Source organism: Myodes glareolus, chromosome 16, assembly GCF_982192425.1.
Source record: "Myodes glareolus chromosome 16, mMyoGla1.1, whole genome shotgun sequence".
Classification (NCBI taxonomy): Eukaryota; Metazoa; Chordata; class Mammalia; order Rodentia; family Cricetidae; genus Myodes; species Myodes glareolus.
In genome coordinates, this window is record NC_142041.1 from 32,514,365 (window position 1) to 32,526,436 (window position 12,072).

The following is a 12,072-nucleotide window of genomic DNA, read 5'->3' on the forward strand; positions in this document are numbered from 1 at the left end:
AGAGGCCGTGTCCCAGCTGTGAGGAGTAGAGGCCGTGTCCCAGCTGTGAGGGTGAGGGAGTAGAGGCTGTGTCCCAGCTGTGAGGGTGAGGGAGTAGAGGCTATGTCCCAGCTGTGAGGGTGAGGGAGTAGAGGCTGTGTCCCAGCTGTGAGGGTGAGGGAGTAGAGGCTGTGTCCCAGCTGTGAGGACTGAAGACAGGATGTGCTTCCACAACTGCTTTGAGAGTGGCCTATCTTCCTAAGACTGTTGCCTTGTCAGTCAGCTTTCTGATTCATGTGTATTTTGAGGGAATATATTCAAGCCTTAATAGTCCATTTAATCTTAGATGTCAATTTATAGACATTAAAATGTTCGTATTACAACTTTATTATCCCTTCAGTATTTTTGGAATTTGAGTTGGTCACCTCTTTCATTCTTGGCCTTGGTAGTTTGTACACTCTTTCTCCGCAGCCCCCGCCCCCCCATTTTATTTTTGTAGTTATTTCCTATAACTTCCTAGACTACAAAGGACGCTGGCCTTGAAGAGGTCCCATAGTCCAGCTGTGCTCTTTGGCCTGGTGTGAATCATATTGGAGTTTCTTAACCAAGTTTCTTGGGTTTCCTAAGATATCCACAGTAAGTCCATGCCCCAACATGAAATAAAGAAACTGAGCGTGAAGATAAGGACAGAAGCTGGGTGTGATGGTCCACACCTTTAACCCCAACCTGAGAGAGCAGAGGGGACAGATCTCTACAAGTTTGAGAGCAGCCTGGTCTACATAGTGAGCTCCAGAATACCCAGGGTCACCTAGAGAGACCTTGTCTCAAAACGAACAAACAAGCAAAAGAGAGAAAGAAAGAAAGAAAAAAGAACAAAGATAGGACATAGTTTCATCCAAGTCTAGAAATTTCACCCTTTTGGAGGTCAGTTGATATTAGATTATGTCTAAATAACCTAGTACTCTTTTGCATAAGATTTTAATCTTAATATTTACTTTATGATAAGTTGCTAGATACTCCCTCTATAGATTCTTATTCATTTTATCTGAAGTAACGCCCGAATAAAAATATTTTTACAGCTTCCCCGAGATTTGACGTGCTGAGAGCCTCTGGAGAGAATGACCTTGTAAAAACGTTCTTCAGTGGGACCATTGCTGGAGTGTGGGATCGTTAGGTGGGCTTGTGCTGCCCTCTAGTGGCGCTGTGGAGGTTCTTTCGTTTCAAGGTGTGGGTACTGGACTGTGTGCAATGCATTAGCCAAGATGCTCGTGTGTGAAAGTGGTCGTGGATCTCTGTCTCCAGAGCCTTAGAACATCTCAGGTGTCACCATTGTTTCAAATCCAAGACTTTCTTGGAGAGACAACACTGATACCCATGGTTTGTCTCTCCAGATTTTTTTTTACAAGGCTATGTGACCCACAGCACCTATGAACTTACAGCCACGAACAGCTTCCTGGAGAGATCTGATGACAGCCACCATGGCACTGCAGCATCACAACGGGAGCAGGATCTGCCTTAAGCTTGCTTCCAAGAAACAAGTGAGTAAGGAGCAGCACCTGCCCTGGGTATCGATGGAGAGGAGGGCGCAAGAGGAAGTCTTAGTGACGTAATGAGGTCACAGCGGCCGTGGGTCACCTGTGTAGTAAATGGGGCACTAGGAGGAGCAGGTTTACAGAATTTGTTGATTTTTGCCTGGGAAAGAGAAGTCAGGAAGTCAAGCCCAAGATCTGCCATTGTAGCCTAGAGGGCAGCAGACCCCCGTTGGAAGTTAGAGCCTGTCAACTGAACCGGCTAAAACCCAGTTGGGATGTGCTGGCAGCGTGCCTCTGCAGTCCTAAGACTTAGGGGCTTTGGGTGAGAGGATATTTTGAACCCAGGAGCTCAAGGATTAAAAAAAAAAGAGTTATACAGATTGACTATCTGAAAGGTTTGAGATTTTTAGACATGTTTGCACATACAAAAGTCCACCACGACATCACTGAGAATTCATGGGTACCTCATAAATGTCGACCCAAGGTTGCTTACTGCACCCGCGCTTTGTCTATGACCTGTCACGTGAGATTAGACATGGAATTTTCCATGTGTGGAATCATGCTAGGATTTTTAGAAAGTCAGATTTTGGGACCTTTTGAGTTTCAGAGTAGGGATTCTCATCAGTTAAGGAAATCTGCTACTTTTAGGCGCATGGGCCTGCCGCTAAGGGGTCGACATGCTGACTGCATGAATTGTGTCACTGGAACGAAAACATCTGACAGACAGGAGGGTGAGATTTATCTTGGCTTATGTACAGTTTCAGTTTTCATAGTGGGGAAGCATGGCGGAGCGGCGCAGCCCGTGGCAGTGGGAACATGAAGCGGTGGTTGTTCCCATGGTGGTGGGCCAGGAAGTAGAGAAAGGGGAACAGACCAAGATCTATAACCTGGAAAGGCCTGCCCTGATGAACTGCCTCTGCCAGCTAGACCCCTCTTGAGGTTTCCAGAGCCTCCCAGAGTCAAAATATGAGCCGGTGGGGTTATTCCAGATTCAAACCTTCACGCTGCTTTTCACTTGGCTTTTGCTAATCTGCCGTTTCGCACTCTTTGTTTGCAGAAACTTCTCATTCCTTTCTCATTTCGACATTTGCAAATTCATAGAAGATGTTGAAATGGCTCAAACTCATCTCATATTCACATGGAAACTTTCCGTAAATCATCTTTAATCTAAAAATTGATTTTGTGTTGTAGATAAGAGACACATAAGGAAAACACTCACTGATCCATTCATCAAATAATTTCCAGAATATTCTTCCTTCTAACTAGTTTAAAAAGTCCTATAACCACAATTCTAAAAATTATGCTATGATATATTTAGCATAAAACAAACTCATCATTTTAATAACTTTTCTTGGCATTTATTTATTTATTATATTCTTTTGGTGCTGGGCTCAAGCCAAAGCTTTACACCTGCTGGGGTCAAATGGAATAAATCTTGCTATGCCTGAGGCTATTCAGATGTTCATAAACACCATTTCAGTCAAATATCGTAATCATGATGGTTTCAAACAAAGATTTACTAGTTGGGAGCCCTTGGCAAAAGTCATGCCACTAACCTATCTAAAGGAATAGGCCAGGTGCCACAAGATCTGCGAGACAATTATGAAGAATTGAGCCTGGACTGGAGCTTTCAAAGCGAGTCTTGTCCTACACTTCCGTGGAAGGGGCTGTCTCCACCAGCATCCTACCCTTCTCCAGATAGGTTGCACAGCCTAGCGTAAGTCCTTTCTCAGAAATATTCAGAAGTACAGCAGCCAGATAGGTTTGGTTTGTTTTTTGTTTTTTTTTCCCCAGACCTGTTTTACATGATCTTCTTCCTAAACCTTTCAATACTGGCTGTCAGTCATTACCTGTGACATTAAATTTAGCACTATAATTCCTGCCCAAGCCTGTTGTGTGAGTTTTAGTTGTCTCCCCAGTACATGGAATTCCTGGTATTGCTCTGACTTAGCCTCTGTCTTGCTTAGTGGATGCATTGTGCATAAAGACACAAGTTATCTGGAGACAATTGCCAGACCACGGAATTAACACAGAACTGAGCTGTCACAGCATAGAGTAGGGAGGGAGGCAGGAAGGGGTATATAGCACCTGCGAATGTGACATCTTCCTCCTACACTGCCTTCCCACCTCCCCTCTGCCCCAGACATTGTTTCTCTGTGTAGCTTTGGAGCCTGTCCTGTAATTAGCTCTTGTAAACCAGGCTGGTCTCAAACTCACAGGCCTGCCTCTGCCTCCCGAGTGCTGGGATTAAAGGCGTGCACCGCCACCGCCCAGCGACTGTGATATCTTTTGTCACAGGCTCTGCAGCCTATAAGACAACCGACATCCTCATCTGAATATTGAACCACCTCATAATTTTATCCAAGCTAGACAAAGGTTTTGATTCTCTGCTTGCTTGGTGGAGCAGGAGGGCTTTGTGAGGTAGTTTGATGGCCTGAGTATGTCTTCTGTGAGGCAGAAAGCCAAACTCTAGAATTCGGAGGCTTTGCATTCTAACACCATGGAATTCTGGGGGAGGGATGACTAGGGAAGTTGAGTGATGTTGAACCCTAATTTTATTCTGTGGGATGTGGGATACCCGATATATACGTATGGATCTATCTTCATTATTGCATTAATTATTTGGCATGTGAAAAGGAGCTATCAGGGATTAAGGTTGGGACCTGACAAGAACTGTCACAAGGTAGGGAAATACTAACCAGGCCTGAATATGTTGTTTATAAGGAGAAGTTTACCCCCTCACCATCTGTTGGTTATCATACCCCTTGATTTTTATTTTTCAATGAGGATCTCTTCACTGGATCCCAGTTCAGCTCTGGTTGGTGAACATTTAGGATCTTGGATAACAGAGCCCTTTGGTTACTGGTGTTGCCTGTTCTTTAGTTTGCCCTGTCTTTCTGCTTGACCCTTGAATCCACCACAGAGCTTGTCTATGAAATGGGATGGAAGATATAGAGTATGGAAGAGTCTCGAAGTGAGGCAGAAATGGGAGAAACAAGGGTGATGAGATGGAAAGGGAGGGTGGGGAGTGCAAGGCTGGAAGACAGAAAAAGATTAGGCATTATTTCTGGATTTTGTTTCATTTTAGACATGAAAAAAGTTGGTGTTTCTACTTCATAGTCTAATATTTTTGTCTTTCAAGTGTTATCGAAGAATCAAGCACAGGCCTAGAGATAAAACACCAAGAGGTAAATCCCAGTTTCTTTGACTCCCTACCTCTGTGGGTGAGGTTTGCACAGATTCTGGCCCTCTGCGCTGACTGACACCAGGAGTCAGGTGTTTCCAACCCTCGGAGACTGTGCTATAAACCAGTGACAACCAAAGAAGATGTCTGTGGTGGGAAAGAGACCAGGCATGCTCCATCTTCCGTCTGACCTTCCTGAGATAAAGTACAAGGATGGGAAGCCAATATCCTTAATTCTGTCTTTTGCGAGTTTTTAAAGCCCTGTGGAAGCCACATTACTTTCATCTTTGTTCTCCACAAAACGGGCGCTAACTGCGTGGTTGTGAAGGTCAAATGAAATTGGGTATAGGACAGTGCCGCAATTAGCTATGCGCAGAGCATTTACTCTTTGGGTTGTGGGTCACCTGCCCTTCAAAAGCCTTCCGCTTCTTTTTGTTGTCGTTGTTTCTCAAGACTTGGTGTAGCCCTGGCTGTCCTAGAACTCACTCTGTAGATCAGGCTGACTTGGAACTCACAGATCGGCCTGCCTCTGCCTCCTGAGTGCTGGGGTTAAAGGCGTGCCCCACCGCCCAGCGGCCTTCAGCTTATCCATTGCCCCCTCAACTTTCCACTCTGCCTAACCCTCTGTCCTCCTCCTTCAGCTAAGAGAACCTCCAAGGAAGAAGCTGAGAAACTGCAGAAGCTGCTCACTGTCATGAAAAGGTGAACTCTTCTTACTCTCTGTGGTCTTCCAAGTCCCAGCCTGGCTCTGATGATTGCTTAGGCTGGCCTGGGCAAAGGATGGGAATGGGGCTGTTGACTAGAGAGATACACCATGGAGTGTCTCAGTCCAAGCTGAGAAGTTTGCCAGGGCCGAGAGGGTTTGTATGTCTCTCAAGAAGGAGAAGCCACCTGTTTTACTCTAGGGTCTGAGTAGTTCTACTTTTCAGGGTTGACTAGGGATGGTGGCGCTCCTGTCGTGAGAATAGTTTTGTCAAGAGAATAGGTTTGGCATAAAGAAGCCATTACTGTCCCATCTCTTACTAGCTACATCCTTTCAAGGGCAGAGCTTTGGGTCTGGCTGAATTCTGCTGACAGACACATGCGTCTCCTCAGAAGGTCTCTCTTCCATAAGGCCGGTTTCTGGGACACCCTCAGTCAGCCATTTTACACTCTCCCTTGGACTTCTATAGAATGGGATTGATTCCTAAGAGATGCTGGGGACAGCAGCAGGGACACCCACAGTTCTTAGAGTGAGGGCCTCGTTTCTCAGTTGGATAAACTGTTTACCAGACACCAAGTTTCTTAGATTTCCCCCCTCCGCCCCCCCAAAAAAACTGATTTGACCTCACATGGTGGTGTCCTTAATGCCGCCCATCAGCTAATCCCTCGGTGCCTCTTATCTACCTGGCTCTTTTTTTCTAGTTGAGCTTCTCGGTAAGGTTGATAGAAAACTGACCCAGGTTTCTAGTCCTCTCTGAGGGCTGTACCCTCTGACAGGTTGCCTGAGACCTTTTCCCAGACCCTCAGCTCAGCCACAGACCTCACCACCTGAAAATTTCCCAGAAAGAGGAGCAGAGAGGTAGGACTCCTGGAGGCACAGAACCAGGACTTGCAGGGTGCAGGAGGGAAAGCGATCTTTCCCCACTCCCAAGGAGTCAGGCGCCATGCTGACTTTGTCTTTAATAGTTGCCATTTTCCTTCCTAGCCAGGGCTGGCTTCCTCAGGAAGGAAGTGTCCGGCGGCTCCTGTGCTCAGACCCTTCCTGCCCCATCTGCAATGCGATGGCTCTGGAAATTCAGCAGTTGCTGGGGTATGAGAACAAAGAGACCTGTCTGACTTCGCTGAGACCATCACAGAACTTTTCTAGCCTGGAGGCACTGGCTTCATCAAAAGTGTTGTTTGACAAGAATTCAGAGTTCTGTTCCCAAGACTCCAGGGACATTTCACTGGCATCCAGCCTCACACCATCACAGTCAACAGATCAGAAATCTGCCCCATCAACCGGTGATGCCAACTTGCGATGTTACCATGCTGATCATCGGCAAAAACAGGAGCCTCAAGGGTCAAATGTGTCCCAGGGTGCAGGCTCTCTGTCTTCCTCAAGTGTGGAAGAACCCGGGGTTCCTGCAAACCAGCAAAAGAAGAAGAAAATCACGAAGCTTGTCTTGAAGAGTGAAGGTCAGCAGCCCTTGAGTATTAGATTCCTTCTTTGTCCGGGTACCCATTGCTTCCTGAACCTGAAACAATACCCTATGATCCCATATTCTTGTCACCTGCTGTTCGTATGTCCCAAAGGTGGCAAGGTGCCTGTGAGTATAGGAAGACATAAATGCATACATTCTCACATTGAGCTTTCCCCCGTTCTGTGGAGGAGTTCCTGGGGACATCTGTAGTACACCGCTTCACCACTTCCCATATTTTCAAAGACCAGAAACCCGACAACGAACAACCATTGGAGGATGGGTTACCATCCCCTCGACTCTAGCAGCCTCAGAAGGCCACTACAGAGTAGTTTCCAACTCTATCCCATTGCCTAGGTTCTGCTCTCTCCTTCTTTTAGCTGTGTTTAAGTAGTCTTTTTAAGACATCTTTTATTGATTTTATTGAGCTATATATTTTTCTCTAATCCCCTCCCTTTTTCTCCCCTCCCCATCTACCCTCTCCCATGATCCCCATGCTCCCAATTTACTCCGAAGATCTTGTCTTTTTCTACTTCCCATGTAGATTAGATCCACATATGTCTCTTTTACAGTCCTCTTTGTTATCTAGGTTCTCTGGGATTGTAAATTTTAGGCTGGTTTTTCTTTGCTTTATGTCTAAAAGCCACTGATGGATGAGTATATATGCTATTTGTCTTTCTGGGTCTGGGTTACCTCACTCAATATGATGTTTTCTAGATCTATCCATTTACCTGCAAATTTCAAAAATGTCATTTTTTTCTGCTGTGTAGTACTTCATTGTGTAAATGTACCACATTTTCCTTATTCATTCTTAGGTGAAGAGGCATCTAAGTTGTTTCCAGACTCTGGCTATGACAAACAATGCTGCTTTGAACATAGTTGAGCACATGTCCTTGTGGTACGATTGAGCATCCTTTGGATATATACCCAAAAGTGGTATTGCTGGATCTTGAGGAAGGTTGTTTCCTAATTTTCTGAGAAATCGCCATACTGACATCCAAAGCAGCTGTACCAGCTTGCACTCCCACCAGCAATACAGAAGTGTTCCCTTTACTCCACATTCTCTCCAGCATAAGTTGTCGTCAGTGTTTTTGATCTTGGCCATTCTTACAGGTGTAAGATGGAATCTCAGAGTTGTTTTGATTTGAATTTCTCTGATGTCTAAGAATATTGAACATTTCCTTAAGTTTCTGTCAGCCATTTTAGATTCCTCTGTTGAGAGTTCTTTGTTTAGGTCTGTACCCAATATTTTTTTTATTGGATTATTTGTTCTTTTGATGACCAATTTCTTGAGTTCTTTGTATATTTTGGAGATCAACCCTCTGTCCAATGTGGGGTTGGTGAAGATCTTTTCCCATTCTGTAGGCTGCCGTTTTGTCTTGTTGACTGTGTCCTTTGCTTTACAGAAGCTTTTCAGTATCAGGTAGTCCTGTTTATTAATTGTTTCTTTCAGTGTCTGTGCTACTGAGGTTCTATTTAGGAAGTGGTCTACTGTGCCAATGCGTTCAAGTGTACTTCCCATTTTCTCGTCTATGAGGTTCAGTGTGGATGGCTTTATGTTGAGGTCTTTGATCCATTTGGACTTGAGTTTTGTGCATGGTGATAGATATGGATCTGTTTTCATTCTTCTACACGTTGATATCCAGTTATGCTAGCACCACTTGTTAAATATGCTTTCTTCTTTCTTTTTGATATTTTTTGCTTCTTTATCAAAGATCAGGTGTTTGAAGATGTGTTGATTGATATCTGGGTCTTCTATTTGTTTCCATTGGTCCTCCTGTCTGTTCTTATGCCAATGCCAGGCTGTTTTTAGTACTGTAGCTCTATAGTAGAGTTTGAAGTCAGGGATTGTGATGCCTCCAGAAGTTCTTTTATTGTACAAGATTGTTTTGGCTATCCTGAGTTTTTTGCTTTTCCATATGAAGTTGAGTACCATTCTTTCGAGGTCTGTGAAGAATTTTGCTGAGATTTTGACAGGCATTGTGTTGAATCTGTAAATTGCTTTTGGTAAGATTGCCATTTTTACTATGTTAATTCTACATACCCAAGAACGTGGGATATCTTTCCACTTTCTGGTGTCTTCTTCAATTTTTTCCTTCAAAGATTTAAAGTTCTTGTTATATTTAAGTGGTCTTAATACATGGCCTTGAAGGAGTGTGTGTTTGGGGTGGCGTGGTCACATTGAAACTCAGTGTGCCATCGCTGGGTCGCTTTCTGTAGTTCATCTTCTGCACAGTGGATTTTGAGTTTGCATTTAGGGATCTTTCCACAACAGGAGAGTTATAACCTTTCTTATTCAATTACTCCTTTATGTCTGTATTGCCTAAAATTTCCTACACTTCAGATATTACCAGTTTCTTCCCCACTTTCCCAAACTTGGGCATTTCCATTGACAAACCCAGATTAATGTCCCAATTCTGGGCCAAGGGTGAAGTCCTGGCGTGGCACCTGTGAATATGGCAGTGGTAGCCTCAGAGGGACTTGCCTCTCTTCCAGAGAGCTCTGTAGATGCAGAGAACCATGTAGCGTATAAACCCTGAGATGTGTTAGAGCTTGTCTCATCAGATCCAGGCATCTGCCTGATGAAAGGCCATTTCCGACCTCAAGAGGGTAGCAGCCTTGTCCTGGAGTGTGCCTGCTGGAGTTCTCCCTCCAGCAGCGGTTGAAACAGCGGGTTGATTTTATTATCGCTGGAACCGGTCCCTAAAGATTCAGCAGTCCGACCAGCTGCTTCTAGTCCCTGCGGAACAGCAGCGCCTGCCCTAAGCAGCACCACCCCGATCTTTGGGACGTTTTCCTCGGCCAGAACCCTTGAGAATGATGGCCTGTACTGATCTACTGCAGCAACAGGGCCAGTCCACAGTTGGTTGGTTAGACCAAAACATTGTGGCAGAGCCCACAGAGGGAAGACCCCCAAGAGCACCATGCCCGCGTCCCTAACTTCTGAGACTGAAAGTCACTGTCTACAGTACCCCCAGGAGCTCTGACAGCAACTTGGTTCTGTTCTTCCCTGGAAAACAAGTCTGAGCCACACAGATAGTAATCAGATCAGACTGCTTGGCACCTACAGGCCTTGGCCAGCAGTGACAGTCTCTCCAGACATCGACACTGCTGGCCCTAAGTTGCCCAAGCCTTGTCTCACACAGACATTTAGGAACTGGAAACAAATTTGCTTTCCTGCCAGGGCTGCCTGCTATTTTGTGGTTCTCTCTGGGCTATTATTACCCGGGCAGTTTTAGCTAATACACATTCACAGAGATGAGTCCTGAGCCCATTAGAATCTCTAATTCAGTTTTAACCTTAATAGTGGCATGCTAAATTCTGGCCACATGTTCCAAGCGCCAGTACGCCATAACCAGAGATGTATTCCAGGCTGAAGTACAACTGAGCACATGATCCTGACATTCCTTAATCACTCAAAGCTCTTATCATTTCCAAACTAAATTTCTACTTTAAAAAAAAAATTCCTAGCGATATGTTTGGAAAAGTCCCATTCAGATAGGAGGACAGGGGACACCTTTTGTCCAAAGAATATCTCCACACTGGAGACCTTTGGGGATCTAAGCCAGTAAAGAAAAGCACGGCTCCAAGAGTCCTATCCCCAGGATCCCCACACCCCTTAGATCTAGCGTGGGTCTGCTTGAAAGAATTTCCAGCTGAACTCTGAGCAGAGAGCCCTAAGGTTCTGCCCATTGTGCCTCTGACATCTCACAGTCACTTGGGACACCATAGACACCCAGGTTCTTTGTGTGTAGCTGGGGACCAGTGTGAATAATCCAACCAGAAGATTCCCTGAATCCCTTAGACCAGAGTGAAGCCGAGTTCTTACCTAAGCATGGAAAACAGCGGACCTAGTGGAGTCCAAGTAGACACTTTGCTGAGGTTCATGGGCCAATAGAAGATTTCTAAGCAGAACCCCAGGGCTGCTTTCCTTCCCACGGACTCATTGGGATCTTTCTTGGGTAGAATTTTAGTTTAAGCAAGTTGCTTTCAGTGGAGAGAGGGACCGGTGAGAGGAGGTGAGAGCTCTACCTCTGTTGGTAAAGCTACCATCTCTAGCCCCTCGGTTTTTATCAGTTTCTTTGCTGGTACCCGGAACATCCTTCAGGATTCCTTGGGACAGATAAAAATGTTCTGCACATCTGTTAGGCTAAACCCACGTTTATTTCACCCAGTGGTCCCTGGGGATGCCCAGCCTGGGGTGCCCAGTTCTTACAAGGCCAGACCTTTCAATGCGAACTTATTGGGCCATCATCTACTGACCCAGTATTTGTGGGACTTCATTTTTTAAATAGAAAAATTTCAAAGTGGAATTCTTCCACTTCCAGGCCATGTTGTAGGGGTGAAACTTGGTAGGGCTGAGAGTTGGGGGGTCTGATGGGGAAGACTATACTCACTGGAGTTCCACCTTTCCAGAACCCCCAGAAGCCGAAGAGGAAAATAAGATGACGTTCTTTTCCCACTGGGTTAACCCTGAAGTTAACGGTGAACAGCTGGAGGAACCCATTGCCCTGTCTAAGTCTAAAACAGAGGCCAAACCCAAGAATGCAGAGCCCCCAAAGAGCCTGACTCCTGTCAGAGACCACACGGAGGGAGCCGACATGAAGTGAATGACAGAAGACCCGAAGGCCACTCCTCTCTGTGCCAAGAATAACATTTGACTTGCGTCGATTCCTACAGTGCCTATCCAGTTCCAGCAACACCCACTTCGGCCCAACCAACCCTGGGCCTCATGGCTACTCCCACGACTGCCTTGAAAATTGTCCACAGCTGATTTGTGTCACCCAGCTAGAAAATCAGTAGCAGGAGCAGCTACTCCTCTCATCAGAAGGCATTGGTTAGCACAGAGAGGACCAACCACTTCAAGCCGAAAGAGTTTGTAGGTTCCCAAAGCTCTGCACCTTCCCTGACAAAGGCTGACAACCGTCATGTCCACTGCCGTCTAAGTGAGGCATGGTATTCTCCAAATATACTCTGCCTATAAGCGAAAACACTGGTATTTTTCTTTGTGTTCATTACTGTGTGCGATAAAGTAGATAATGTTCTTGCTGTGGTATAGGTGCTTAAGCCTGCCTTTTGTATTGACTCCTAGGGGTAGAGGGACTTGTGTTGAAAAGGGAGGGGCCCTTGTATAAGATAAACTAAAAGTATAGTCAGGCTTGAAATAAGAAATGTGCAACCTGCCTTTCCCCGAAAAAGTGTTCAGGCTGTCTCT

The 12,072-nt window shown here is 45.4% G+C and overlaps 1 protein-coding gene across 1 annotated transcript; it reads left to right on the forward strand.

The window, feature by feature from the left end:
- Nucleotides 1-3,955: 3,955 nt before the first annotated feature.
- Spata31f3 (SPATA31 subfamily F member 3) lies at nt 3,956-11,848 on the forward strand. The gene is made up of 5 exons (XM_048420607.3): nt 3,956-4,194; nt 4,654-4,699; nt 5,337-5,397; nt 6,383-6,855; nt 11,274-11,848. Exons 1-5 carry the CDS (start codon nt 4,051-4,053, stop codon nt 11,465-11,467), a joined length of 918 nt encoding a protein of 305 aa, XP_048276564.1. The 5' UTR covers nt 3,956-4,050; the 3' UTR covers nt 11,468-11,848.
- Nucleotides 11,849-12,072: the final 224 nt, after the last annotated feature.

Excerpts from the sequence above, each read along its gene's own strand:
- Spata31f3 (XM_048420607.3), top strand. The coding sequence starts at position 4,051 with ATGTTGAACCCTAATTTTATTCTGTGGGATGTGGGATACCCGATATAT. Across the intron at positions 4,195-4,653 it reads CTGACAAGAACTGTCACAAG|TGTTATCGAAGAATCAAGCA; the intron begins GTAGGGAAATAC and ends TTGTCTTTCAAG. Across the intron at positions 5,398-6,382 it reads CTGCTCACTGTCATGAAAAG|CCAGGGCTGGCTTCCTCAGG; the intron begins GTGAACTCTTCT and ends TTTCCTTCCTAG.